General features: G+C 37.0%; 2 protein-coding genes and 1 long non-coding RNA gene across 3 annotated transcripts; all 3 read left to right on the plus strand.

The window, feature by feature from the left end:
* Window positions 1-356: 356 nt before the first annotated feature.
* LOC135151631 (uncharacterized) lies at window positions 357-1,057 on the plus strand. Its single transcript, XR_010290390.1, has 3 exons — window positions 357-481; window positions 655-787; window positions 909-1,057. It is a non-coding gene; the product is annotated as an uncharacterized LOC135151631 (long non-coding RNA).
* A 9,052-nt stretch (window positions 1,058-10,109) lies between these two features.
* LOC108213862 (uncharacterized) lies at window positions 10,110-16,384 on the plus strand. The gene is made up of 19 exons (XM_064089991.1): window positions 10,110-11,104; window positions 11,186-11,654; window positions 11,747-11,846; window positions 11,958-12,139; window positions 12,238-12,516; window positions 12,797-12,959; window positions 13,061-13,163; window positions 13,251-13,326; window positions 13,427-13,609; window positions 13,749-13,909; window positions 14,028-14,133; window positions 14,409-14,610; window positions 14,719-14,996; window positions 15,074-15,210; window positions 15,291-15,435; window positions 15,534-15,626; window positions 15,728-15,801; window positions 15,926-15,979; window positions 16,058-16,384. The coding sequence occupies exons 1-19, from the start codon at window positions 10,110-10,112 to the stop codon at window positions 16,353-16,355; spliced, it is 4,098 nt and encodes a 1,365-aa protein (XP_063946061.1). The 3' UTR covers window positions 16,356-16,384.
* A 1,627-nt stretch (window positions 16,385-18,011) lies between these two features.
* Window positions 18,012-22,908, plus strand: LOC108211471 (transcription factor E2FB). Its single transcript, XM_017383079.2, has 14 exons — window positions 18,012-18,368; window positions 19,633-19,807; window positions 19,993-20,052; window positions 20,250-20,335; window positions 20,404-20,492; window positions 20,592-20,646; window positions 21,106-21,158; window positions 21,247-21,297; window positions 21,408-21,456; window positions 21,588-21,653; window positions 21,731-21,807; window positions 21,904-22,126; window positions 22,297-22,363; window positions 22,462-22,908. The coding sequence occupies exons 1-14, from the start codon at window positions 18,234-18,236 to the stop codon at window positions 22,581-22,583; spliced, it is 1,308 nt and encodes a 435-aa protein (XP_017238568.1). The 5' UTR covers window positions 18,012-18,233; the 3' UTR covers window positions 22,584-22,908.
* The last annotated feature ends 1,137 nt before the right edge of the window (window positions 22,909-24,045 follow it).

The following is a 24,045-nucleotide window of genomic DNA, read 5'->3' on the forward strand; positions in this document are numbered from 1 at the left end:
CTTGCATAATTGGTTGTGAATGAAATTTATGTGATATAATTAAGGGGTTGTGGTTTGCATTTTGATTCATAAGGGGTTGTAGTTTCCATTTAAAGTCGATTATTTTTTTATTCATATTCTAACCAATGGTGTTTATGGTGTTTGATTAGGGCACCTTGTGGTGGTTTGTCATCCTTGTGGTGATGATCATTGCCTTAATGGCAAGAAAAGGCAAGGGCAAGGGGAAGGGCAAGGGGAAGGAGACAACCAAAGGCAAGGGAAAAGGGAAAACCAAGGAGACAACTTCCACTCGGAAGGGTAAAGGAAAGTCTAGCACCTTGGCTATACGTGATGAGCCAACTGATTCGGATGAAGGCGGGGAGAATCCGAATGAAGAGGAAGTTCCAAGACAAAGGGTAATTAGGAGGCCACGATCCCATTCAGCCGGTTTGTTTGGAAAAGTCCCTCCGAAACCAATCCGTATCAATATTTCAGGAGGACAGTAAGTCTACTTGTAGTAACTTACATATATATATATATATATATATATATATATATATGTATATCTATCTATCTATCTATATATATATATATATATATATGTATCTTGCACTTGTTTAAATTTTGTTGACATACATATATATGTACATATAATCTCTTTTCACATTTTGGTAGTATTGAAGATGATCAAGCAAAGAAGACTTTGCTTGCTATTGTTCGTGAAAGGTGGCCCGTTGGACATTACACGTTCACCGACATTGTTGAATATGATGATGAATGGCTAAAACACGTAGTCGAGGAATTTAATGTAAGCTACTCTTCTTATGCTCACATTGTGATTTGTATGCATGCTTTTTTATTTATTTATATTATGTGTAAATAGTCTAACCATATGTATGTAATTTATCTTGATTTTATTATAATTGTAGTTATATTTCAAGCAACAAAAGGGACAAAGCCGGTCCGAAGCAAAAAATATAATTGAGAAGCATATCAAGAACACAATAAAGAGGACGTTGAATGAGCTCAAGACAAATATTGAGCAAAAATCAAAGGAAAGCGGAAAATCAAAATTGAGTTTAAGACCTGGATATTGGTCTGAACTTTTTTGGAAGGATTTATTGAATTATTGGGAAAAGAATGAGGGGCACTTGCATAGGTCATCCGTTGGATCTACGAACCGCAAGAACGTCGAGCGGTTGCATAGTGCCGGTGCCCGGTCTTTTAATAAAGTGAAGGAGGTATATATAAATATCTATTATTATACACACCTTAATTTCTTAATTAAGATTTAATTCACATATATATTATATTGATGATTTAAATTGTTTTTGGAAGGAAATGAAAAGGAAGGAACGAGGAAAGAATCCAACTCGCCTTGAAGTATGGAACCGGACGCATACATGGGTTGGAAGTGATCCCGAGCACCCCGTGTATACCACGCCTGCTGCAATGGCCATAGCGGTAATTAAATGATTGTCTTGTGTGTTTTTTTTTAAAGTTTCAATGTCCATTTTACTTTTTAAGTTGTTTAATGTACTGATTGATGCACATTTCTCTGTAGACACGATATGCTTCTATTCTAGAAAGCAGGCCGGTGTCGGTTACACAAACAGGGAATAGAGACGAGCCCTTGGAATGGTGGTTGTCAGCAACCAGAGTTCCCGAAGGCAAAAAGCCTAAGAAGGACTACCTTGTTGGATTCCCCGAGGCTCGTGCTAGTCAACTTATTCCGACTCTCGCCTCACGTTACAGGGATTCAACAAGAGGCGAAGCCGGTGGATCTTCCGGTCAGAGACAAGAAGCCATCATTCCCGACAATGTGTACCTCTCGGTCGTGCGCAATATGCTCAATGAGGTCCGTGCGAACCCCCTTCAATTTCAGCGACAAATGTCTGAAGAAGAGATCGCGAATTTTGCAAAAACCGCACTAGAGGCCTCCGATCCAGCTACCGATCCAAGTACAAGGGTTCAATGGAATTCTATGATTGGTGGGGAGATGGTACACATTGTGGGGTCGATGGTCGAGGATATACTCCTCAAAATGGAAAGGAAGGTTGAAGAGGTACGAATTCATATTTGTTATCTACTTGTATTGATCGAGTATGCTTATTTTCTTATTGGTTGTCATTGTCTATTATATGTGCAATTAGGAAAAGGAACGCAGACTCGCTGCGGAGAAGGATTATACTGATCCAGAGGAGCTGTCGGAGGAGGAACGCGGGGGACCCGAAGCCGGTGCTGATGCGGGTGCCAATGCTACTGCTGCTTCGGGAGCGGATGCTAGTGCTGCTTCCGGAGCGGGTGCTACTACCGCTGCGGATGGAGCTGCTTCCGATTCAGATGTTACATTAGATTAGTTTGGCTTTTGAATATTTGTGTTTTGAATATTGTGTTTAAGTTGGATTTGGAATTTGGTTAATGCTTGTGAAGGGCTTTTGGTTTGCCCTTGTAGACAATTATAAGTTTGATGTTTGGGATTGTAGTTATGGTACATTTTGTTGTTATATATGGTGTTGTGGTTTATGTATTTTGGATATTGTTGATTGTTGGTTGTTGGTAGCAGGTATGGCAGTATATAGAAACAGCAGGAATATTATTTTTTTGATAGAAAACCCAAAAAACCGACCGACTGCAGACAAAACCGACCACCCTTACCATTCAATTCACAGACAAAACCGACCGACGTATACATAACCGACCAAGGTTACCATTCAAAAAAGCCAAAAAACCGACCGATTTCTTACTACTCGGTCGGTTATCTTTGGTAGACCGGTCGGTTATATACGGTCGGTTTTAATCCCTGCAAGCGGTCTGCTCGTTAACCGACCATGTCCTATCGGTCGGTTATGGGAAACCGACCGCCAGCGGTCGGTTATAAGGTCATTGTTTTTAGTTTGACTTTTCTGGTCAAACATTTATAACCAACCACCTGCGGTCGGTTTTATTGAGCAGCCACAAATTTGACTTTTTGGTCAAGATATTTTAACCGACCACAGACGGTTGGTTTTAGTTCCCCCAACAAATTTGACTTTTTTGGTCAATAGATTATAACCGACCACAACCGGTCGGTTATACTATTCTTATATCGATTGACCATATTTTGGTCAAACATTTAAATCGACCGACTCCGGTCGGTTTTAGTTTACACGTGGCTGTGGCGTCCACGTGGCTCCAGATGGCATTGCAGGGCCCAGGTAGCGACTTTCTTAAATAAGCAAAACCAACCGACATTTCGGTCGGTTTTCGTCTTTAAACCCGACCAATAGCTGATAACCGACCAGGTTACAACCGACCAGCTTCTCCGGTCGGTTTTAGTGTTAAAACCGACCGTTTACGGTTGTAACCGACCGTTTTTGGCGGTCGGTTTTGCCCTGTTTTTTTGTAGTGTGTTGACTTGAACCAAGTAGAACTCTGAAGCCCCGAGAGGCCTCCTGGATACTACAACCTCCCTGAACTAGTATATTAACATGCATACCAACTGAGTCATTTCCAAAATGTGTGGATTTCTGGCTTGTAACTCTACTGATCTTAGGAATGACAGGTCATTTTCCTGCAGCATCAGTCATGGCATGTAGATCCTGTATTATTTAAACCTGAGGCTTGTGAACATTAAAGCATAAAGTTAGGACATGTTAATCTCACAAGTATGAAAGCATTTTCTTCTTCCAAAGTTTGACCCCAATTATACAATTTCCAACAGCATTTTGAGCAGCAACTAATATGAACAAGTCGTCTTCTTCAGCAACTTCTTTTGCTCAAGCAGATTAATCTTATAAATATCAGATATGAGCACCAACACTTACCCAAGCATGTTATGCCTACAGTTGAGATAGAGTAACCGGTGAAATGTTATTAATTTAAATTTTCTCCTAAATACCAAGATTTATTATATTGCTCACGAATGACAGAAAAATAGGCTCACATAAGCATTCAGATTTAGACAAACCCATATAGAACATTAATAACAAGACGTAAAAAACTAACATTATATTCAATAGAGTCTAAGATGAATAAAGGATAAGTCACAGCAAGCATATTGATCACTAACATGTGCAGGTGCCCGGAGTTGACAAACTGAAGATATAAAGTAGAGACCTACAACATTGTAATATTACTCATACTCTTTGATTTATCAGTTACCTATAGAACCGATCTCGTTTACTCGTCTTCCATTGTCAGCAAATGATAGAGCTAGAACTTGAACAAGCTCAATTAATGTACCTATCACACACATAGAGACATACAATCTCAATAGAATTAGTGTTTGCCATCACAAATACCTCAACCCATGTACAGAGTCCCCAGTTAAGCAGATTATAATCCAATATCAGTGATTAACGATCAAACTTCAACAACTAACAGATATATTACATGAGACAGCGAGACAAGTACTGGAATCTGGACATGTAATGTCCAATTACTGAGAAGCATTCATTGGGATACCTGTTTCCAATTCATTGGGCTACCAAGTTAATTAATTATTTGTTTACTAGTATAGTACAAAAACATGATGAACAGAGCATCAAAACGAGAACCCTTAATTAAATCCCTAAATTAACAAATCAACAGAACCCATAAAATAAACTATGAACCCTGAGTTAAACAAATCTAATACCTAATTAAGAACCTAAATCCTTAATTTAACAAGTGTAAGACCAAATTAACAATAACAGAAAAACAATTAAAAACATTTACAAACTCAATTAAACACATATACCAAGTCAATTAAACACACATATAAACCCTTACATACTTAATTAGAGTTATTAGGGGAAGAAGATTATTCCTCTATATGGCGTATATGGCCTACTTTCATCACTATATCTCTCTGATCTTCTTTCCTTCTTCGTGTCTCTTATCGGCATATCTCTCTCGCTATCTTTCTCTCTCTCGTCGGTCAGAGTGTTTGTGAGGTGAGGTCGGGAGAGTGTTTGTGAGTGTTTTATATTTTCTTCATTTTGATAAAAAGCCCACCAAAATATTTCATACATCCCGCCCTCAAATTTTAATTGGCCCGCCAATTTTTTTGGCCCAAAAAATATCACCTACTACAACCCTCTCTAGTAACATTGCAATAGACCGTTCTTTTTATACTCTTTTCAAAATTTTAACGAAACTTTGATTCTATTGTAACGATTTTTTCAGCATTGCAATATACTGATTTTATTTTTTCAATGGCAACGATTTTGAGGAAATTTTCTTTTGAGTGGTTGCTAAATCCAATCTATGGTATAGTGTACTAAGACAATTGTGGCAAAGACAATCTAGAACTTGCTAAGACAATCTGGCCATTTGTCTTGCTGATTTAGGCCATGTAAGACAATTAAATTGATTGTCTACAACTAGTAAGACAATGAAATCCATGGGCAAGACAATCTGGAGGCCGGTAAGACAATTGAGAAGTGCGGTAAGACAATCTGGGAGATTGTCTTACTGTTCTATAATCGGTAAGACAATGTCAATAGGCGGTAAGACAATCTGGATGATTGTCTTGCCGCATTGTGAGAGTGGAACATGCGGTAAGACAATCTGGGGGATTGTCTTTCCGCATTAGGAGAGGGCAACAGGCGGTAAGACAATCCTTTGGATTGTCTTACCTTGCTTAAAAACAGCAAGACAATCTATTGGATTGTCTTCCCTTGCTTATTTTAGCAAGACAAAGCCTTGGATTGTCTTTCCTTGTAGTTTAACACTTAGACAATCAAATAGATTGTCTTTCCTTGTGTAATTCAAGTAGACAATATATTTTCCCTTTAATTAATTAACCAATTAATATTCACTTAATTATTTTAAATGCATAAATTCATAAATTAAATTAATTCGAGATAGAATTAATTTAATAAATAAATTACACATCCAATATAATTAATTGGAGAAGTGAAATAAATAATTATATAATCAATTATCATTTTTCCTCTTCAGTAGAGTCTTCAGTCTTCTTTAAACACTTAGGATCTTCGACTTGATTGAACGACCACCTTCTCTTGACTCAGAATATTTAACCGGATGAGCTGATACACAAATGTACTGTCTGGTTCATCTGTAACTAGCTGAATTAAATATTCCTTGTCAATTAAACAATTAGGCAGTGGCTTGTTCGTCGATTCTTCGTCTTCTTAGTTCTTCTTCATTTGATGACACAATATGGAATCTTCTGAATAAATAAAGTATTTAAACTTTATACCTTCTGATCTTCTGGACGTGCTACAAAAGATTATTTGTACACTGAGGCTTGATCATATTAATGAACTTCTTCCAGTGGTTTGCAACAGCATCCTGAAACTCTTCTGACATAAAATCTTCAATAAATCATTTGACGTTCTTCGTAAAGATTCCGGATAACAGTACTTGCTATTTACTTGTTTTCTTATCAGAGTTGAGTTAATTCCTCTTAAATACAAATAGGCTTAACATATGCCTTTCAACTCATTCTCAAGTACATAAAATATAGTTGGGCTGGTACATATGACAAAAATAAGCAAACAACATCTGAAGTTGTTGCTGAGAAGCCCATTAAACATCGGAGGACGACTTCACGTAAGACTGATTGTAATGCTATGATCAAAGTAAAATATGCAAGTCTCAGTGGTTATGTTGTATCATATTTCGTTGCGGATCACAATCACGCATTAGCTTCCGCCTCTGGTAAACAGTTCTTAAGATGTAGTAGGAAATTAAATTTCAGTCATCAGAACTTGATTGCTGACTTTTCTCGGGCAAATATTGGTCCAGTTAGAACTTATAATATAATGAAAGAGATGGTTGGTTCGTATGAGAATGTATGTGCTACATCCACAAATTTTAAAAGTTTTATGCGCGACATGAGGGCTCGTATTGGTCCGCATGATGCAGACATGATACTTCACAAGTTTAGTGGGAAATATGTGACGTCAAAACAAAACCTTTTATTATGAGTATAAACAAGACAATGATGGTCACTTAACTGGTCTTTTTTGGGATGATGCTATTGGTAAACGTAACTATAGCATATTTGGAGATACTCTGTCCTTTGATCCAGCCTATCGTACAAACAAGTAGGTGAAATTTGTTTAGTCATTTTTCTAGTTGACATAATTTATTTTCTATGTGCATGTGTGCTATAGTAGGACCTCATATAGTCTATGTCATACACCATTTCCTGATCAAATTTGTATGTTTTTTCAAGATATTGCATGGTATTTATTCCTTTTACAGGTGTTGATAATCACTGGAGCAATGTGACCTTTGCTGTTGCACTGGTTGAGAAGGAAGATCATACATACATTAAGTGAGCGTTGGATGCTTTTACCAACTGCATGGATCATATTCCTCCATGCGTCATAACAGATCAATGCCTTGGAATAAAGAAGGCTGCTTCGCTAGTTTGGCCCGAAACTATACATTGTTATTGTATGTGGCACATTATGAATAAATTGTCTGGAAAGGTAATTTTATATATATAATTTTGATTTTTATTCACTCAATAAAAAATGATTAGTGCACTGATATTTTCTAAATTTTCTCAGATTCGTCCATCCTTAGCTTATGATAAAATTTTCATGGATAAAATGAAGTCTTTAGTCTAGGCTGATCACTTATCAATTCAAGAATTTGAAGAAGGTTTGATGTCTGTTATTGATGAATACGATTTGGCTGATAATGACTTGCTTACTGATATGCATGTCATCCGCAAAGAATAGATCCATGTTTATTTTAATTATGTTGCAATGGTTGGTTTTCTTAGAAACAACGTCATTTATTTGAAGATAACAACCAGCTCTCGGTATCCATTCCAATACCTGCCACCGAGTTGAAGATTGAAAAGATGCTGCAAAAATGTATACACGTCAACTGTACTACCTAGTCGTGGAAGAAATAGAATCGGCGTGGTACCATACAAGCATTGATGAAGTCAGTCTTATTGAAGGCGATAAACATTTTAAAATGAAAGATGCATTATTAAATGGAATATTGTTTGAGGTATGTTGGTTTTTTTCCAAGTTAGTTAGATTGTGGATTTTTTTATAAACATGATGATATATAATTTTCTATATAATTCTAGGTTACTGTGAGACTTGATGATCACGTTGTCAATTGCGAGTGCAAATTCTATGTCCGGAGAGGATACTGATGCAAACATGCGTTTGCAAGTTTGCATCAATGTGGTGTTTCCAAAATCCCACTAGCTTTTACTAACACACGTTGGACAAAAAATGCTGAAAATCAACCCGTGATTTTGTCCGATGCCAATTCTCAACATTGTGTTAACACTGAAGAGGTGAAGTTATTAGTAAAAGAAAATTGATTTGATTTCCAAACGTTCATGAGTATTGCTAGTTTTGATAAGAGCGCGGACCGCGGTATATAAGTTCCAAACAATTTATAAATAATGACATAATACACAATCCAACATTTTATAAAAAATGAGTTCTACGAGCTTTCCGAGATGCAAAATCATTTATGATAACTTCAATGACTAAAAAACCCTTGATTTATCAATTGCTCTGAATAACTTCAATTCATAGATGATAAAACTCACAAGTGATGCACCTTCTAACTGCAACTTATCTCTATTTAAATTGTATAGTAGAAAGAAATAGTTCTCATAGTTAAGAATAGATGAAGATTCCAAGAGATTTAATGGTTACAACGACTTGTTTTTCTTGGGAAGTATTCAGATTTAATGGAGACAGAAGGGATGGAGATGAGGGGAGAAGGAGAGACGAGCAACGAGCTGAAATAAAATTGGGTTGGGTATTTGGTTGTGTAATGTGTTATGGATCTGTTGTATTATTTTTTGTGTATTACTTATAATTTTTCTTATCGACAAGTTCTCTTGCCTTTAAATTTTTTCTTTCATTTTTCTTATTTATTAATTTAATTATTTTGTCAATCAATTTTAATATTTTCAATGTCAAAAAAATAACTTAAAAATAATAATTATTTTGACAAAAATAATTTTAATATTTTCTACCTTAAAAATAATAATTTAAATGAAAACAATATTTTTTTTGACAAAAAAAGTAATATAATTAAATAACTTAAAAATTTTAGGGCCCCTCCTAGTCTTGGACCCTAGACTACTGCCCCTCTGGCCTACCCTCAGAACCGGGCCTGAGCGCAGTATATAAGATGCACACATATATAGGCAATGAAAGTTGACATGAAAGAATTAGTGACACATAAGAAGCAACAATTGACAAGTTCAGATGTTGTTGTACAGAATCCAAACACTAGCCGTAACAAAGGATGTGGCAAGAGGATCAAGAGTGGCAAAGAACAAGTGATGAACAAGAACAATGACAACCGTAGGAAGTGCAGCATATGCAGGCATATTGTTGGACACAATGCTAGGACATGTCCACTTAGAATTAAATAAAGCATTATTGCTTGTTTGTTAAGAAAAATATGTTATTTTCAAGTCTTTTATGTAATTTAAGTTCTAAAAGATATTTGTAGCTGTAATGGTTATTTCAATTATCGAATAAGTTTCTTGCTGCATATTATCTATTTTGCATTGATGAAAATTATTTAAAATGGTGAAATGATTCTGGAAGTTATGTTGGGCTCCCTCAGTTAATTAAAAAAAATCACTTTTTTCAACAATATGGCTGTCAATATGTACCGGGTATAGTATATATTCTACATTACACTTGATACTTGTTGCTGACAAAACTTTTATGAGGATTGGTCATTAACTAGTTAGAATGGCAATAAAAATGGTTCTAAATATCTGAGTAACTATTTTGTTTTGATCTATAATTTGTGCATGTGTTACTGCTCATCAACTTCAGCGATCTAAAATCGCCTAGTTGTATTGCTGCATGCCTTAACTTATAAAACAGTCATTTTATCGTTGCGGATTTGTAATATTTTTGGCCTTTGACCCATTATTTAGGGTCATTTTTTTTTTATTATTTTTGGCAGTACATTTATTATGATCTGTTCCTCACTTTGAAGCAATGTGAAAGTGAAGAAGATAACAAACTTTTATATCTCATCTCATGTCAAATTTCGAATCATACTCAGTTAATCATCGCAGAATCATCAAATAATCATAGTTTGTTAATGATCGCAGAATCATCTTGGATGTTGGGCAAATGCATGCATGAAAAAACAACGTACATATCATCATCTCATTCACAGCAATGTCATCATCCTCAACAAGTCCGCGATCAACCAGCGAGTCTGGCGATTTCATCCTCCCCTCCCCGCCCTCTCGCCACAACGGTGGGGCTGCGGACCTCAGCCCCACCGGTCTCCTCGCCTACGCCGCCTCCACCAGCGTATCCATCGTGGATTCTCGCTCAATGCAGCTCATCTCTGTCATCCCCATCCCTCCTCCCCCCTCCACTCCCATCTCCTCCTTCATCACCTCTGTCCGCTGGTCCCCACAGCCTCTCCGCCGCGACATCCTCGCGCATGATCCTTCCACCTCTCTGTCTCATCTCCTCCTCGCGGCTGGTGATCGCTACGGAGGCATTGCACTCCTCGATCTCCGCATCAAGGCTCCTCTTTTTTTTCTCGAAACTCCTGATTATATTCATGCCAATAAGCCTGGCATTCAGGACCTTTGTTGGATCCAGGCCCGCGTCGATTCCTGGATCCTCGCCTCTCTCTCCGGACCTTCTCTGCTTTCCCTCTACAACACGAGCACCGGGAGGTGTTTTTTCAAGTACGACGCAGCTCCTGAGCTCTTCGCTTGTGTGCGTCGTGATCCGTTTGATTCCAGGCATTTCTGTGCTTTAGGCCTAAAAGGCTTCCTCTTGTCGGCAAAAGCTCATAGTGATGGCTCTGAAGAGGACATTCAACTTAACGAGCTTCGTATAAATACAGATTCTTCTGAAATACAGAGGCTGGAGAAGGACGCCTACACGAATCCTGCTGCAGCTATGTCACCACCGCTTGCTATTTTCCCAACTTATGTTGCCAGAGTGGCCTTTTCGCCACACTGGAGGCATATTCTGTTCCTCACTTTCCCCAAAGAATTGCTTGTGTTTGATCTCAAGTATGAGGTTGCATTGTTTGTGACTTCGTTGCCTCGAGGTGTAGGGAAGTTTATTGATGTCTTGCCTGATCCTAGCACCGAGTTGTTGCATTGCGCTCATCTTGATGGCAAATTCAGTACCTGGCGTCGAAAAGAGTAAGCATGTCCCTATGAATTCATTTTCTTATGTATATAGAATGCATTTGCTTTGGCATACTTACTTGCATACTATCGCAGAGGACAGCAGGTTCACACAATGTGCATGACGGAAGAATTGATGCCCTTGATAGGTTCATCTGTCCCCTCTCCGACTCTACTGGCGGTCACTCTCTCATCAACAGAGTCCGTTATGCAAAATTTTGGCAAGCACTGTTCAAATGTACTAAATACAGTGCCGGTGTTGGATATCAAGCATCATTTTGAGGTTAATGACAGCTCAATCATTATCTGCAACACACATTTGATTGCAATTTCTGATGATGGAAAAATATGGGATTGGCTCCTAACTGCTGAAGGTAATACAGAGTCTCTGAAAGAAAAATTAAACTCAACCAACATGTCAGAAGCCAACGATGTAAATGTTTCGCGGAGCAACATTGAGGTTGCATCTACTCATGACTCTACACTTGTGCATCCTGAAGATACCAGAAGGTGCACTACCAGGTTTTCAATCCACTGCGTTACTCAGGAAAAAATTACGTTTAAGGTTAGTTCAAATCTTGTTTTCGTTTCCTTGTTGCATGGTTTCAGAATTAGTCTACCTTGGTGCCAATTGCCAAGTTTGTAAAACGATGAACGTGTTCAATGCAGATCAATTTAGTTGGCCAGCTTCATCTTCTTTCTTCCACTATAACTGTGCTGGCTGTACCAACACCGTCTTTGACAGCAATTGTGGCACGTAAGACTGATATACATTCTGCTTAATTGAAAAATTCTTGGGTTGCTTTGTTTTAAAACTGATATTAGATTTATCAGTTGATCGATGATGGTGAGATATTTACACGTGAAGGTGGCGGAAATTATCCAGCTGTTGCAGTTCCACTAGTTGCCTTGGGATCTCAGAGTGGAACCATTGAGGTCATTGACGTCTCTGCAAATTCTGTTGCCGCGAGTTTCTATGTTCACAACAATGTTGTCAGGGGACTAAGATGGCTTGGAAATTCGAGACTCGTCTCCTACTCTTATACTCTGGTGCAATTTATAGACATTTGCCTTACCATATTTGTTATGTAGTTTTGGTTTGTTGTTCCTATGCATCATGACATGCAACTCTTTTCATATGAGCACAGGCAAATGAAAAAAGTGGAGGCTACATTAATAAACTTGTAGTGACCTCTCTGAAAAACGGCCAGAATAGACCATTTCGGGTTTTACATAAGTCAGAGCGTGCACCAGTACGAGCTTTAAAGGCTTCATCTTCGGGAAGGTTCCATCAATACTTAAACTCTTGCGCATCTTCACAGGAACTTTTTCTTATTGTAGTTATGCTGATAAAATGCAGGTATCTCTTGATCATGTTTCGCGATGCACCTGTTGAGGTTTGGGCAATGACAAAGACTCCACTTCTGGTAATGAGTCTTGATAATCTTTTGTTTCTTAAATCGAAATTCATTCGGGATATGTCACTATTTGGATCAAAACTTGAGCTCCATGATTGATGAATCATATTTATTTCATAACTTGGTCCTATTTGAAATCGATCTCTAGTTCAATGCATGAAAGATAAACTGGCCATAAAACTTTACAATGTCAGCTATATGCACCAACACTTTGTCTTGAATTCTTAGTTTCTCAAGCAGCTGAGATCATCTGAAACTTCTGATTCGTATTCATGATTTCCTCATGTAGCTACGGTCACTAGCTCTTCCATTCACAGTAATAGATTGGACTCTTCCAACAGTTCCACGACCTGGTCAGACCGCACAATCTAGACATTTACCAGTAGTATCAGAAGATAGTGCAACTGTGGCACAAATGGGGGCAACTTCTCCAAGAACATCAACGGATTCATGTGAGCAGCCGACATTTAGTCTTCTTACAAAATTTGTTGATAGCCTTTTATGTGTTTAGAAATAATTCCTGCACAATTTTGACTTCTAAATGCATGAGTAGTAGAAGGGTCTCAAGATGAATCTGCAGAAAGTTTCGCATTTGCTTTAGTGAACGGTGCCCTGGGAGTTTTTGAGGTCCATGGTCGAAGGATCCGAGACTTCAGGTTCCTTGCCTTTAGGATTTATGAGGTTCAGTGTTTATTTAATTAATTCTTCACATTGTATAATTGCATTGCATTGTTTCTCCGCAGACCAAAATGGCCTTCTTCTTCTTTTGTTTCAACCGATGGACTCGTTACAGCTTTGTGCTATCGGCTGCCTCATGTAGTATGTAACCTCTGTACACAATTCATCCTCTATGAATGTCAATACGTATCAAGTTGTCCTTAAAAGACTTCTTTAAGGTAGTAAAACCCGCATCTTTTAGGTTACAGGGGATAAATTAGGAAACGTACGTTGGTGGGATGTTACAACTGGGCAATCTTCCTCATTCAACACTCAAAGGGAAGGGATTAAAAGAATCAAGTTCTCACCTGTTGCTCCTGGAGACCGTAGCCGTGGGCGGATAGCTGTGCTATATTTTGACAATACATTTGCCGTGTTTGATCTTGTAAGTTAGGCAAGTGAGAACACTGAGACATGCACCACATGCTTTTTGGTTCACTTCAAGAATATATTGATAAAATTTCGCACCTTGGAACAAGTTGATCCTCTCTTGTTTCTAATTCTCCGATATTTCTGGTCTGCAGGATTCACAAGATCCCTTGGCTAGTTCCCTTCTACAACCTCAATTCCCCGGAATCCTTGTCTTGGAGCTTGAATGGTTGCCTCTGAGAACTGATAGAAATGATCCATTGGTATTATGCATTGCAGGAGCTGATGGTACTTTTCGGCTTACTGAGGTTAATATGTATGTCCTACAATCCACTAATACTAAACATTTGTATCCATTTCTCTAGTTTCAAGAAATTTGAGATGATCTGGTTTTATCAAATACTAGTTTTAAGAGCTTTTTATGTTTCTTGTAGAAGTGATAAAAAAGGTGGGTATGTACCTCATCCAAGATTTGTGAAAGAGAGATTCCGGCCAGTGCCTTTATGTTCACCAGTATTACTCCCTACTCCACATGCCCTGGTGAATAACTTCTCCTTTGAAGCATCATGACCTTCATATCAAAATTAATGTAGCATTTCAGACTCCTCATGAATCACAAGAACTCGATCTTTTAGTTCTAGTTGAACATGAATTGATCCAAAAACTGGAACATGTCTGTTTGTATGTTGTGTAATAAAAAGAAAGAAATGCTTCTGCAGCAGCAGCAAATTGTGTAATCTGTAATGTGTCAGTCTGCTTTACTTATGATTAACAGTCTCCAACCTATCTGTTTTTTTTTATCCTCGTTGCAAAAGGCATTGCGGATGATATTGCAACTGGGGGTCAAGCGCTCATGGTTCGACGCTGCCACTAATGTGGATCAGGGGAACTCCAAACTTACAACAACCACAACAACAGACGATCTTCGTAGTTATTTGATTGATTTACCACCTGTTGTAGGTGATTCCGTTGTGCCAGAGTTGCTCCTCAAGGTATTGGAGCCTTATAGAAAGGAAGGTAGGTCTTTTCTCGTTTACTGGTTGAGTAATTTTGCACATGTGTTTCATTTTTCTTATTATCCGTCTATGTTGCTTTCCCTTGTTTGTGTTTCATTTCATTTCAAAGGCGGCATACTTGACGATGAGAGGGTGAACATATACACTACTCTTGTTGATAAGGGCTCCATTATGAGATTTGCATTTGCAGCTGTAATATTTGGGGAATATCCAGAAGCACTTTTCTGGTTACTTTTACCCCGCGCTCTCAAACACTGGATAACCAAAATTGTTAGCAAGTCTCATCAGAAAGCTCAAGTATCAGCCCCAACGTCGGATGTTAATAATGCATCTATGCTAGTTATGTTAGCTTCAAAGGAAAAGGCAGCATCTGAAAATAAAAATGTTGTGGTAAGTCTTCAACAGCAATTTCAAAGAATACTCATCTTTCTGAGTTCTGTAATCTACTGATTCTGATTACTAAGGCATCATTCAAGATGAACTTTGGCCAACTTAAGCAAATGGCTTTCGAGCATGGAGAATTGTGGGAAATGGCTAATGAACGTATTACTTGGCATGAGAAGTTGGAGGGTGAACAAGCTGTTCAAAAACAGATCCACGAGTGAGCCATATCAATGCTCTCATCATCGTAGATACGTATTGTTCTTTTCTCTCTGCTTTATTAACAACCTTGAGTATCAGGCTAGTGGCTCTTGGAAACTTAGAAGCTGCTGTTACTCTGATGCTTTCCACTCCTCCTGAGAGCTCCTACTTCCCGTCTAATGCATTGCGCGCTGTTGCTCTTTCATCCGCTGTGTCCAAGTCACTCTTTGAGCTCTCTGTGAATGTAATTTGCAAAAATTTCAACATTTCCTGGTTCTAGATGAAGCAAATTTATTTTATCAAATTTTAATCATCAAACGGATGCCTTTTACGATTCTGCAGGTGGTTGCAGCAAATATGGTCAGGACAGACAGGTCATTTTCAGGCACACATCTGCTTTCTGCTGTTGGGAGGTATCAAGAAGCTTGTTCCCAGGTTATAACACTTGTTTATTCTTCAGAAAATAAATGAAAAGATCTGGAAAACCTCCTCTTATTAATAGTTCGTGCTGGTTGATATTATCTCTCTTGGTTTAGCTTCAAGACGCTGGATGCTGGACAGATGCTTCGACTCTAGCTGCAACACATTTGAAAGGCTCGGCTTATGCCAGGTGTTCTTTTTACGCAATTTTGAGATACTCATTGTTTTTCTATCCTGTAATCATTCAGTCTCTAAGAAACATGAAGAAGCTGCTATTTTGCACTTAAGGCACCTCATAATATCATCATTTGCAGGGTGTTGCAAAGGTGGGCTGATCACGTCTGGCACGTTGAACATAACATATGGAGGTATCACTTGGTCTTGGAGTCCATGGTCTTAATCCAAGACAAAGCGTTTTAATAGACTTCACTCGGTGTTTAATGCAGGGCTATGATACTATATGTGGCAGCGGGTGCATTCCCAGAGGCGTTGGTGGCACTTCGTGAGGCACAACAACCAGAAGCAGCTGCCATGTTCATAGTTGCTTGCCATGAAATCCAAAAGGCATTCACATCCGATTCTGAATCCCACGACGAATCAGGTCCAGCTGCCAAGGAACCTGTTCCTCCCTTGCCGGGGTTGAACTCAGATAATGAAGATGTCATTGCTGTGGGAGAATATTATGGTGAGTACCAAAGAAAACTAGTGCACCTATGCATGGATTCACCGCCACTTGCTGACTGAACAACCTAAGATGAGGCCAACAATGATTATTAGACGAATTAGACTTGCGAGTTGGTTAAAATACAGGCTTAATCATCAGGATATGTAAATCATTTTTCTCCCAGCGTAAGAACATGACAAGGATTCAGATATATTTGTGATTATAAATAAAAAATCATAACATGTAGCTCATACTTATGCACTTGTTTTTTTTTTTGCTAAATCATACTTATGCACTTGTACTATGAGGGAACAACTTCAGTTTTCATAAATCATAAATGTTGTGCTGCTAGAATGATTGTAGCCCTGCAATATAACGACATCTGTGTTGAGTTTTGATAGAATTTGAAGTGAGTGAGTCTAGGAAAAATATTCACAAAATGAGTATATATCAAGTTTCGATTGGAATGAGTCCATTATATATGTATTAATTACATTCCACTTTGTTTGTCACCTCAATTTGCAAAATTTTGTATTCAATCTTATGCAGCGTTGCAAGTGAAATCTACACTGTAATCTCATTAAGTGTTCATAAATCCCTCCCTCTGCCTGGCTAGAATTTGAAAGAACAAAGTAAAATATACTTCCAAATTCTTTGTATCGGAACGGGACCTAGACATGTATTTTAAAACTTCTGCAAAATATAACTTCACAAATTATTTTTAGAAAAGTTTTTTTTTTTGAATATAAATTTAATATTTAGATAATTATACAAAATGATTAAAAATAATTATAAAATTATATTTTATATCTTCAAATACTTGTCATGTAATGAAATTATAAGATAAAATGAAAAGGAGAGAGTGTGATAATCCGAGGTACTCAATGTTTTATTTCTCATTATACTCTCTATTTGATTTCAAAGTAAAAATTTTACGTTCACTGAATGGTTTTTTTTTTTTTTTTCCATATTTATACTATATCTGTTATTACATCTTAAATACTAAAAGTTTTGGGTCGTAAATCAATTAAGATGTGAGGGATTTTAAAATTTTTAATTTTAAATTCATTTTCATGGCTAAGCCCTATATAAGTTATAATAGTTTTAAATATCATAATTTAACTACATTTTTTGAGCCTATTTTTAAAAATGTCCCATGGATCTAATTACTAAAATTACGTCTAAAAAAACATTAAAATTCAAATATATTTATAAGTTAATTATTTTAAAATTATAAAATTTAAAATATTTTAAATTATAAATATATCTATAAATTCATTATTTAAAATTTGCAAAATTTAAAATATTATAAATTTATAAAATATTAGAGTAATTTTAAAAAAAAAATATCATAAAAATATTAAAAATCACCTACATATTACATGAGATATAATATAAAATAAAGGGGAATTATGAATATTAAAATGTTAAAATATTTGAATAATAAGTTTGTAAATACCAAACACACGTCGTAATGGCGTATATTCATAACTACATTTTTAAATTATTATTCATTTATCACCCGGATATGAGGGTCCGCAATTTTCTTGATAAAATTTAGAACATCTGACTGTGCTACTAAGACAAATTGTTAAATTTTTTTAATAATTAGTCGTAAAAAATAAATAAACATGCAATCGACAAATTGCTATGGCAGCTATGTTATATTAAAAACGAATAAATTGGTGTTTGCAAATGTGATATAAAATAAATATCGAATTTCCCTCCACATTTTATATCCGAACCAAATTCCCTCATTCATTCCTCTCTTCCCTCGTTTTCTCCCCTCTCTTTCTCTCTCCATCTCTCTCCCCCAATTCTCCATTTTCAGATCTCACTCCCCCCTTTCTTCAACCCCATTTCCCTTGTGCCCAATTCACCAATTTTCATTCCCTTCAATTCCCACCAGCTTTACAGCAAGCCCCTTGACCCCCTTTTTCTCAAATTCAAAATTGAGTATGTCTTCTACTTCTAGAGCTCCTAATCAGCCTCCTGAGCAGATTCTTGTTAAGCCCTCTTTTGGTGATTACTATAGATTCTCCTCTGTGGGTCATCTTACTCCTGAGCCTGATGTTCTTGTTGTTAAGTCTCCTGTAAGTATAGTTTGTAAAGATTTGAGCTTTATGTGTGTTTGTGTTTGTGTTTTTGTAATTGGCGGAATTTTGATGTGATCTGGTAAAAATTGGATTTTTATTTGACCCTTTTGGATTTTATAGTTGTTGAGATGTTAAAGGTTTGACTTTTGTGTGGTTTTGTGGTATTGTGAGTCTGGATTGACTTGATTCCTTGTGTTTTGTACTCTTAAGTAAGAAAGTATAGGAAATATTCAGAAGATGTTGTGAATGATTAGTTGTTAATTGTTCACGATTTGTCACTTTTGTCAAAGTGACAAACTGTGGTCTTGTGGGATCTCTACAGCTCTTTGTGCATATTAATTTGGTGATTAGTGTACTATTGCTTTGTTATTCTGTGAACTATGACTTGCTTTATAAATTATGCATCTATATCCAGATGATTGGTTCGTAATTAGCTTAGGTCATGTGCAATGTTGTAGTTATCTTTTGTTCTATATGTTTCACTTGATGTTTGACAGTTGATAGCGTATATATTAAGATAGTTGATGAAATTAGTCCCTAGAGACTTATATAATCACTGTTGAAACTCTTTTCTGCCTAATAAGTCTGGGACGGGGGAAAAGACGAGGATTGTTTGAGCAGATGCGCTTCAATGTATGAGTAGCAAGATACTCTACATGGTTCCTGACTGGATTAGCATAATGTTTGCGTGCATGTTTCCAATTTTTCTTCAAATTTTTAATAACTTGATATATTAACAAAGTATTATGAGTGTATATCTGTTGGTATGTTTTCAATTCCACGTACAACTTAATACGAAGTTGGTTTTTGACGTCTCCATGCTGATATTACTGAGAATAGTCACCTGAAGTATTCTATGTTATTGATTTTGATCACATTATGTAATTGAATAAATGATTCCGCGCTCTAAATTTACAGTTTCGATAATCTTCACTTGTCCTAATATATATGTTTGTCTCCATATATGGAACAGACATGTAGTTATTACACCCTACTTAACCATGCTTCCACATAAGTCGCTAACATGTGACCAAATCCTAGTGTGTATCAAATTTTATGCATTGTCGGCGGTATATATATTGTGCCCGGACAAAAAGTTCCTGTTTCAGTAATTTCTTCCTTTACTTTCAGCTTGATTCCTTGTATCCAAGTTATATGGATTGTAGTTGTACAAACTTTACTCTTCTGATTTCATTTATCTCCACTCAAGACTTCCTTTTTTGCTTATTGTGCTTTGTTTGTGAATTAAATGCATTTCCAGCCGTTAAAGCGCAGTAATGAAGGGGCGGACTTTGAAGGTGGCTTTGGTGGACGGTCCTCAAATTCTAGTTTCCCTCCTCAAACACCCGTGTCAGGAAAAAGTGTGAAGGCACGTAAAGTTCCAAGGATGGCCAAGTCCAACCAAACTGGATCCGAAACTCCTGCAGCAAATGTCGGTGAGTATTTTGTTCAAAATTGAAGTTGTCTTCTAATAGCAATTTTGCTGCCGTTTGACTAAAACTTAATTCAGATGTATAAATACCTTAGTAATGTTTTTGGGTGAAATATCTAGTTAGAGATGATGTCCGTGTAGAAGATAATTTGAAGCATGAGAACTAAGTCTTTATTGTCAAACCTGCAGGTTCTCCTCTTGGCAACAATTTCACTCCAGCCGGTCCATGTCGTTATGATAGCTCTTTAGGTAATCGATATCTCATGCTTCATTTCTTTTTACCCCTTCCAGCTCTCTTTCTCTTATCCACCCTTAAGCCACCTTATTTCTTAATTGTAATCATTAAGGAGCTCGGTTTCTTAACCTTTTGACCTTTATTTTGTTCCCTTGTATATTTAAGCACAATAGAAGAAACTAATGATAGTGTTCTGTTGAATAATTATCAGGCCTTTTAACAAAGAAGTTTGTCAACCTGCTAAAAAATGCAGAAGATGGCATTATTGATTTAAATAATGCTGCAGACACATTGGAGGTGCGTATTCGTATATCGTAGTCATATGCTATTATATTCTTTTATTGAAAAGTTAATGCTATTTACAGGTGCAAAAGAGACGTATATATGACATAACAAATGTTTTAGAAGGAATTGGTCTCATAGAAAAGACAGTGAAGAACAGAATACAATGGAAGTATGTATATTCTTTAATTGCTTGGATGAAACCACATTCCGTTCTTTCTATTTGTGTGCTAGTCTGTGTTTTACTGAACAAAAATTTACTGGTAACTAGGGGACTTGATTCTGCAAGGCCTGGGGATGTTGATGAGAGCACTGGTACCTTACAGGTATACTCTATGGGTAATTTTTTGTAATCCCTATATATACAAGTGAGAATAGAGGGATATGTGTCTTCCTATATATGTCTCTTTACCAATATAAAACTACGCTTTTTCAAAAATTTAACAATACAGAATGCAACCCTCAGTGCTGTGGTATTCTTGTGTGCGTCTGTACATGAGATGTAGGAGCTCTGTTATTGAGCTCAAACAATTTCATTAATTCACTCTTTTGTCATTGTAATCATATATGCCCTAAACATTCCTTCCTTGTATATGGAGTTTCTGGGGAAATGCTACATATCAAGTTGCATGGTACAATACTCCAGATAAAAACTATAGTGATCTGCTTTTATTATCAAAATATTTTATTTGTTAATTTTTTTTAATTAGTATTTAAATCGTAAAAGTTGGAGAGAGGTATATGGGATGAAGTATTTGTTCTTATGGTCATTTATCCTTGTGCAGGAAGACATTGAAACTTTTTCAATGGAGGAGATTAGATTAGATGAAAAAATAAGGTGTGTTATATGTTTGAGAAGAGATTTATACGTGTTTATTTATACAGAGTTGCTTTTTTGATACTTGTATATTGTTGCTTTATCACAGAGAAATGCAAGAAAGGTTGAGGGACTTGAGTGAAGATGAGAATAATCAGAGGTGGCTTTTGATTGTACATCCTCACATAGATATTTAAGCGCATTTGGTTATTTAGTGGCTGCATAATTATGGTGATGCATTCTCATTGTTTTCCATTCTTACTTTTGTAGGTGGCTTTTCGTAACTGAAGAAGATATAAAGTCCTTGCCTTGTTTCCAGGTGATTTGCAAAGTAGCACCTATAATTTGTTTTGGTAGCTTAATGGCTGCTGGTTAGAGGCATCCTTTCATGTTGTTTATTGTATCACCTTGTATTATTACTTAAGTATGTTGTTCTCTGCTTTTCTCTAGAATGAAACCTTAATCGCAATTAAAGCTCCACATGGCTCCACTTTAGAAGTTCCAGATCCTGATGAGGTAAACTTTGCAAGTGTGTGTATGAGTGTATACACGTCCAGATTCAGTAAATGAAAGTCTTTTTTCTTTTTAACCAGGCCGTTGACTATCCTCAAAGGAGATATCGAGTGGTCTTGAGAAGTACCATGGGTCCTATAGATGTCTATCTTGTTAGGTACTTCATTGAGTATGAGTCATTTTTGCCTACTGTCTCACCTTTATCTTCTCCCTTATATACATCTTTCCTTACGATAACTCTTGTTTATTCTAGTCAATTCGAGGAAAAGTTTGAGGAGATTAATGGTGTTGAGGCTCCAGCAAGTATTCCTCCAGAATTACCGGTCACAGAGTGTCAAGCTACAGTAGTTGTGCCCGAGGAAAGCAGGGAAAATGCGACTGATATGCAGGGACAAGAAACTCGTACTATATGCCCAAATGAAAATGAATCCCATGACATTGTTAATGGAATTATGAAGATAGTTCCAGATGTTGATGTAAGCCGGCACTTTAATATGTTCTTTAGTCATCCTTGTCTAAGTCGTAATAAGTATCTATCACGTTATTTATCCTTGTTAATTTATCTGCTTTTATAATTTTCCAAGAGTACACAGCTAACTTCTGTTAGTAGACTTTAGTAATATCCTATCTACTTTGGCCTTTGCAGAATGATGCAGATTACTGGCTTTCAACAGATGCTGAAGTTAGCATCACTGACATGTGGAGAATAGAGTGTATCCTTCTTAAGGCTTACTAATTTGTTTTTCTTTGTTTGTCTCATTGGTCCTAATTTTCTAAAAAAGAGAGTTAATTCCTTGATTCCGAAGAACAGCTGGGGTTGAATGGAACGAGTTGGAGCCACTTCACGATGACTTTCTGATGGCTAGTGTCAGCACGCCTCCAATATCAAGGCCTGACGAGTTGCCTTCTCCCCCCAACACTACAGGGAGGTGAACCCGCCATTACAACTAGATTCAAAGATATCAATCTTTCGTGAATAACCTTGATTCATTTCTGAAGCAATTGCATCCGCAAGGTGTTATTTGCAAGATTGACGGGAAGAAAGACAATTATTGCAAGCTAGGATTGATGAAAGGAGCAGCTGGTTCACTGTACATATAGAAGCGCGAATGACGGCTTTTAGTATGAATGACAAAATGATATTAAATCCATAGTTTCTGTATATTAGTATGGATTATCGTTAAAATTCTGATTAGGTTACAGGTTAGTTTTAGACCCATCTGACGTGAGTATTATGCTGTGTTCATTGTCTCTTTTATTTTGCTTTTTGGTAAGTAAAGGATTTAAATTAGAAAAAAGAATAATACTGTACATTTCTAGGGGCATTACCCCGCGAGAGAAGAAAATTAATAAAGGAATAAAAGCTCCTCAACAGAACTTTTCAGTACACGAATCCGAAACGGGTTGGATATGGGTTTCACTTTCCAGCACACGACATGATTGTCAGGTCTAAGTATAACCAGTGAATTCAAAGAGAATCAGATTCAACAATTATCCTCCAAAGTTGATAAACCGTAGCAGCTTCATTCCACAGATGAATATTTTGAAGGTTCAATCCTCCTTCCTTTTTGGGATAACAACAATCTTTCCAAGCTACCTTATAAACACATTTGTCAGATATACCAGCCCAAAGGAATTTAGCAAAAATGCCTGTGATTCTTTTTTCGACTTGAACAGGAAGGAATAATAAACGAGCCCAGAAACCATGAAAAGCAGTGAAAACTGATTCTATAAGTTGAAGCCTTCCAACTTGGCTTATAAATTTGTTAGTCCAAACTTCAATCCTCCTACAAATTCTTTGAACCAACGGCTGACAGTCTCGAGCACTTAGACTTCGAGAGACTAAAGGAATCCCCAAGCACTTTGAGAATAAACGACCAATTAAGCGTGTCAAACGCTTTTCTGATGTCCAGCTTGCAAGCAATACGAGAAGGACCGGTATCCAAATGATAATCACGAGTCGCTTGCAAACGTGATTCACGACATAATGCTTGGGCAAGGAATACATTATCACCAAGGCTTCTGGTATGTACAAAGGCTGTTTGATTCAAAGAGACAAGCGAACACATAACTCTGAGCATTCTTTGCGCTATCATCTTCCCAATGCATTTATAAATTGCATTGCAACAAGAAATTGGATGAAAATGACTCATATGATTGGCATTGGAGTGCTTAGGAATTAACGCAATAATAGAAGAGTTGACCATTTTTGGCATTTTACAACTAGCAAAGAAATGTAAATTGTCCGGTTTTGTTCTATCTTTTCGCCCTTGTGATGACATTACATGGTTCTTTCTAAGCAGTGCATTCAGATGCTATAGTCACAAGACGTTTCTATCAGGCAGTCATCAACTTCCCTTCAACATACAATGGACTGCTTATGACATCTCTCTGA

The sequence above is a fragment of the Daucus carota genome, chromosome 3 (assembly GCF_001625215.2).
Source record: "Daucus carota subsp. sativus chromosome 3, DH1 v3.0, whole genome shotgun sequence".
Taxonomy (NCBI): Eukaryota; Viridiplantae; Streptophyta; class Magnoliopsida; order Apiales; family Apiaceae; genus Daucus; species Daucus carota.

Bases quoted from the DNA above. Each gene is read 5' to 3' on its own strand.
- LOC108213862 (XM_064089991.1), top strand. From the start codon at position 10,110: ATGTCATCATCCTCAACAAGTCCGCGATCAACCAGCGAGTCTGGCGAT. The intron at 11,847-11,957 runs GTAAGACTGATA...TTACACGTGAAG, and splicing joins TTTGACAGCAATTGTGGCAC to GTGGCGGAAATTATCCAGCT. The intron at 12,960-13,060 runs GTGAGCAGCCGA...ATGCATGAGTAG, and splicing joins AAGAACATCAACGGATTCAT to TAGAAGGGTCTCAAGATGAA.
- LOC108211471 (XM_017383079.2), top strand. From the start codon at position 18,234: ATGTCTTCTACTTCTAGAGCTCCTAATCAGCCTCCTGAGCAGATTCTT. The intron at 19,808-19,992 runs GTGAGTATTTTG...TCAAACCTGCAG, and splicing joins AACTCCTGCAGCAAATGTCG to GTTCTCCTCTTGGCAACAAT. The intron at 21,457-21,587 runs GTGATTTGCAAA...GCTTTTCTCTAG, and splicing joins AGTCCTTGCCTTGTTTCCAG to AATGAAACCTTAATCGCAAT.